At 48.2% G+C, this 5710-nt stretch overlaps 2 protein-coding genes across 2 annotated transcripts in view; both read left to right on the top strand.

The window, feature by feature from the left end:
• LOC123748492 (muscle M-line assembly protein unc-89) overlaps positions 1 to 111 on the top strand; it is a 206445-nt gene extending 206334 nt beyond the window's left edge. Inside the window, 1 exon segment of the mRNA XM_069322532.1 lies at positions 1 to 111. This exon segment is cut by the window's left edge and continues 11 nt beyond it. Coding sequence (XP_069178633.1) covers positions 1 to 111 — 111 coding nt within the window.
• A 997-nt stretch (positions 112 to 1108) lies between these two features.
• Positions 1109 to 5424, top strand: LOC138363649 (obscurin-like). The gene is made up of 4 exons (XM_069323023.1): positions 1109 to 1258; positions 3572 to 3696; positions 4092 to 4307; positions 5217 to 5424. The coding sequence occupies exons 1-4, from the start codon at positions 1109 to 1111 to the stop codon at positions 5407 to 5409; spliced, it is 684 nt and encodes a 227-aa protein (XP_069179124.1). The 3' UTR covers positions 5410 to 5424.
• Positions 5425 to 5710: the final 286 nt, after the last annotated feature.

The raw sequence follows: 5710 nt of genomic DNA, 5'->3' as shown, positions 1-5710 counted from the left end.
TTCGTGGCTCCTGAGGTTGCCAATAACGAGGGTGTGGCCTTCTCTGCTGACATGTGGGCCGTTGGCATCATCACCTACATCCTTCTCTCTGGCACCTCCCCCTTCAGGTAGGTGGCACTCCTCGTCTTTGTATATATATATGTGTGTGTGTGTGTGTGGTGTGTGTGTGTGTGTGTGTGTGTGTGTGTGTGTGTGTGTGTGTGTGTGTGTGTGTAATGAAAACTCTACACTCCAGAAGTGACTCGAACCCGGACCGCCAGGAGCACATTGCAACTGGTGCCACGGTGCCTTAAACCACTCGACCATCAGTGACCGCACATAAGGAGGTCACTGATGGTCGAGTGGTTTAAGGCACCGTGACACCAGTTGCAAATGTGCTCCTGGCGGTCCGGGTTCGAGTCACTTCTGGGGTGTGGAGTTTTCATTCGCATATATGCTTGGGGGACCACTCAAGCTTGTTTGTATATATATATATATACATCTATATGGGTTACCTGTTTCCCTGACTGAAGGATGTGGGTTATGGGTGAGTACTGTACACCAGGCCAGTTCATCCCCAAGATAATTTTAATTATCAAGATATACCACTCTAATTTTGGTTTGATCTAACCAGGAATATTGGAATCTAATCTGATGAACCCACCAATTGGGGCCAGTGCAGAGATTGACAATATTACGGTATTTTGATGTTTATTTAAACCCCATAATTTTGGTGGATTCGTAGATTTCTGTTAATAATGTGATGTATTGGGGAAGAGATTGAGCAGGAAGAGGAGGCGGGGTACCTAGGTTCAAGTATATCCCGTGTTGCTTTTGTGAGGATGTGTTTCTCCAGCCTTTCTCTAGTGTTTAGTTTTATTACTCTAAATTCTTACATTTTCTGCTCATTCCTCCATACCTGGTCCACCCTCTCTCCTCACCTGGTCCACCCTCTCTCCTCACCTGGTCCACCCTCTCTCCTCACCTGGTCCACGCTCTCTCCTCACCTGGTCCACCCTCTCTCCTCACCTGGTCCACGCTCTCTCCTCACTTGGTCCCCCCCCCCTCTCTCACCACCTGGTCCACGCTCTCACCACCTGCTTCCCTCCCTCGTGTGATCCTGGTGCTCATGGGTGTGGTTGTGTGGCCTCCACAGGGGGACAACGACCGAGAGACCCTGACGAAGGTACAGAAGGGAGAGTTGAACTTCGACATGGAAGCCTTCACCCACATCTCTGACGAAGCCAAGGACTTCATCGCCAAGCTCCTCGTCTTCAAGGTTAGTCACCTGTGTGTGTGGGGGTGGGTGTGTGTGTGGGGGTGGTGGGTGGGTGTGTGGGGGTGGTGGGTGGGTGTGTGTGTGTGGGGGGGGGGTGTGTGTGTGTGTGTGTGTGTGTGTGTGTGTGTGTGTGTGTGTGTGTGTGTGTGTGTGTGTGTGTGTGTGTGTGTGTGTGTGTCGGTGTATAGCTCGCTCTCACCCACAGAGGGCACAACCCGTCCTCAGACCAAGTCCATTCCGTCCAGTGGTCGACCCCAAAGACGCATTCATCAGTGTTAACATGCTGTTCATTCTAAACAGGATTTTTCTCAAATATAAATTGCTATTGTTATATATTAACATATTGTCCATATTTAGGCATAGATTAAGTTAGGTGTTTAGGTTCTGTTGACGATTATTTGTATTTGTAGTACGTGGGTGAAGCATTTACAGCGTTGTGGTTCGAAGAAAATTCGTCAGTGAAGCACTTGTTCCGGAAGTGTTCGGACGAGATCACTTGTGAGTCGTGTGTAAACCGTTTTCATTCATAAACAGCGGGGGTTTGGCGGGTGCATGGAATAGACTTTAGCCCTGGCTGACACCCGACTCCAACCCGTTCTCGCATACAAAGATCCAAGCTCGTTAATCCAGCCACCAAACCCCCCAACGACCTCTGTTCGAACCACAACGCTATAAAAGCTTCATCCTCCAAATACAAATAATTGCCAACAGAACCTAAACACCTCACCTAACCTAAGCCTAAATATACCCCAATATCCTAATATACAACAATATTAATTAACATTTGAAAACAAAATCCTATTTTGATTGAACAGTGCTGTGTTAATTTAAAATAGATGAAAGCGTCATTAGGGGGAGTCGCTGGACGAACACCCCCTTTGGGGCGGGGGGGCGTCGGCCAGTGTGGGGGTGAGGGCGCTGTGTAAGTGTATGTTGGGGGGGGGTCAGTGTGAGTGTATCCGCAAGTATGTCTCGAGTGCCTGAGAGCTGTGTGGTTCTCATGGCACTCTGGCACTCGTGTTAGTGGGGCTCCTCGCCTCACATAACCTTTTGGTGGCACCTAAGGGAGTGCCCGGAGTGCCCACGTAGCCTAATTTGGGGTGATCAGGCAGGCTGTTGGTGCTTGCTGCCCGCGTAGGCACCAGCTTCACCAGGTTTCCGCTCCTGAAGACAAATGTGTGTGCTGGTAATTCCCAGTAATATATATAACGAAACTGTTGCAATTACACTATTAATATACATATTACCTGCCATAGGCAGTATACCAAGGCTGAACAAAACACCTGTGTAGAGCTGTGAACAACACCTGAGTCGAAGACTTTCATGTATTAATTATATTACCTTCTCAATCTCGTCTCTCATCCACGCTTCGCTGCCTTCATAAAAACTGTCTTATCACATAATCTTTTATCCCCCCCCCCCCCCCCCCCCCGTGGGGAGTTGGTTTTATTTACATAACGCCGGGAGGAGTGTCGGTAAGGTGTTTTGTTATGTACAACCCTCACGACAAAGAACCTTTTTGCAGGTGACAAGTGAGTGATTGGAAGAGAGAGGGGGAAGAGAGAGAGACAGAGAGGGGGAAGAGAGAAAGAGAGAGGGGGAATAGAGAGAGAAAGATAGGGGGGAAGAGAGAGAGAGAGAGAAGGGGAAAGAGAGAGAGAGGGGGAGAGAGAGAGAGAGAGAGAGACAGACAGACAGACATAAGACAGACAGACATACAGACAGACAGACAGACAGACAGACAGACAGACAGACAGACAGACAGACAGACAGACAGACAGACAGACAGACAGACAGACAGACAGAGAGTGGGGAGAGAGAGAGAGAGAGAGAGAGAGAGAGAGAGAGAGAGAGAGAGAGAGAGAGAGAGAGAGAGAGAGAGAGAGAGAGAGAGAGAGAGAGAGAGAGAGGGGGGGAAGAGAGAGAGAGAGAGAGAAGAGAGGAGAGAGAGAGAGAGAGAGAGAGAGAGAGAGAGAGAGAGAGAGAGAGAGAGAGAGAGACGGGGGGGGAGGGTGGAGTGTGAATGGATACAAAGTGACAACAGAACCACAAGGTTGTAGCACAGTTGTATATATATAACACAACTCTGATCCCCAAAATGTCACAGCCAGGAATATTTACCTTTTGACGTGTGGACACGCGCACACATTCACCACTACCCAGCTTTAAGTTGACTGGGAGACCTCAGTCACTAGAGCCGACGTGTCCGCATACAATAATACGACCTTACGCCGCCTTAGAATATAAATTTTGGGTGGTTATTTGCTGTCAAAAGTCACAAAAAAAATGCAATTTATATTCCACCTGCCACAGGCCGACATGAGGATGGATGTGAAGACAGCCTTGAAGCACCCGTGGATGGACCTGGCACTCAACATGCCTCGGGATCCCTACAAGATCAACACAGACAGACTACGATCCTACTATTCCAAGTTCAGGTCAGTGAGTGGAGTGTCGGGCTGCCTGTGTGGCCTGAGGCCCAGGGAGGTCCACTCAGTTGTACAGGCCAAGTTGAAGTCAGTAGTTGTCTGAGGCTGTAATCCGAAGTGGAGTCTAAGGGTCCGATTTCGACTCGGATACGAAATGTGTTGTTTCTGGGCGAGATTAGGCTAGTGGTTGAAATTGTATAACCCGCAATATAATGTCTTCTCGAAACCAGGGTTCGATCCCAGGTTAAAAAAATGATTTCCTGTGTAAGATTGGACTTTCTGCCTCACGTTCAGCTCACCTGCCGTGCAGCCAAGGCCACCAGCTAGACTTAAACACTAAAAAATTTTGCTCTAACAAACATAATATTTATTAATGAGGATTGAGACGATCTCCTTCAACTCAGGGATTGGTACGGCAACGCCTCCTGCAAGCGCTGGTACCGCCGCAGGACCCTGGCCTCCTGCTTCACTCACCCCAGCAAGATGGTCTACCCGCCAGGAGAGGTCTACACGCCCCCGGAGTCCCCAGAGAGAGAGATCCTCCCCGCCAAGACCGAAGACTACGTCATCCCACACAGAGACTACTCCTATGAGCTTGATGTTATCAAGAACGAGAGCAAGTGAGTATTTCTCTCGAGGGAGAGGGAGAGTATTGCTTTGAGAAGGGCAGGTTATCTTGAGGCTATCTTGAGATGATTTCGGGGCTTTTTAGTGTCCCCGCGGCCCGGTCTTCGACCAGGCCTCCACCCCCAGGAAGCAGCCCGTGACAGCTGACTAACACCCAGGTACCTATTTTACTGCTAGGTATCAGGGCATAGGGTGAAAGAAACTCTGCCCATTGTTTCTCGCCGGCGCCTGGGATCGAACCCAGGACCACAGGATCACAAGTCCAGCGTGCTGTCCGCTAGGCCGACCGGCTCCCTTCAGGGGGAGGCAGGGGAGAATTACTTTCAGGGGGAGTGTTAGAGTAGAGTGGTCAGCCCAGACCTGAGTTTCAGGGTGAGGTGCAGTATATCGTTGTAGTAGACATTGTACAACAGGGAAGCCCGCCACACAGCCCTGTGGTACGCAGGCATTAATTGACTGATTTTCTTATTCTACTTCATTGAGAACTACACTTTTGAGTTCGTCCCTGAAGGAAGTATCATATTAGCCATGAAATGGATCTTGAGATACCTATAGTACTGTAATTATTGTTGGTAGTCAATGGCCACTATACCCGGTTAAAAGTAACCGCAATATGGAGTGCAATAATACAGATATTCTTTGAGCAATATAGGAAATGATAGCCTTTCCCCCCCTAACCTAAGATCACGGCTCGATATCTCCTATACCATTTGCAATACTCCACCACCACCAAACCCCTACCACCATCTCCACCACCACCTCTATCATCTCCACCACAACCCCTACCACCATCTCCACCACCACCTCTATCATCTCCACCACCACCTCTGTCATCTCCACCACAACCAGCCCTACCTCCACGACCACCACTACCATCATTACCAGTGTCTCCCCGCCAACAGCTACCAGCAGGGGCCTGACACTTACCTCCTGCAGCTCCGAGACACAGAGTTCCCGTGTCGTCTTCGCTCCTACATGAAGGTGGCCACAGTCAGGTCCCCGTCCTTCGCTATGAGTCTTCGTGAGAACGACTACGACTACACCGTAAGACCAGACTCCTCCTCGACCAGTGTCGTGCTGGTTGGCGAGAATTGATTCTTTTGTTTTGTCTTAATATTTTTTATCCCATTAGTTTAGTTTTTAGTATTGCAATTTCTTCAGATACACTACCCCTCCTGGAGAGAATTTTTGTGGAACTTTTTTTTATATAATTGGTATTTTTGAATTGGGAATATGTGAAAGTCCCATTTGGGATTTTAAGATATTTTTAGATTTTTTTTTTACATAGATTGATTCTAATTGGTAATATGCAAGTAATTTTTTTTTAATATAATTTTTTGTGTATTTATTAATTCGGTGAAAGTTTCTAATAATTGTTCTCAACACCCACAACATC

The sequence above is a fragment of the Procambarus clarkii genome, chromosome 11 (genome assembly GCF_040958095.1).
Source record: "Procambarus clarkii isolate CNS0578487 chromosome 11, FALCON_Pclarkii_2.0, whole genome shotgun sequence".
NCBI lineage: Eukaryota > Metazoa > Arthropoda > Malacostraca > Decapoda > Cambaridae > Procambarus > Procambarus clarkii.
Note: the sequence above shows the minus strand (reverse complement) of the source record. Positions and strands in the feature narration are given on the sequence as shown.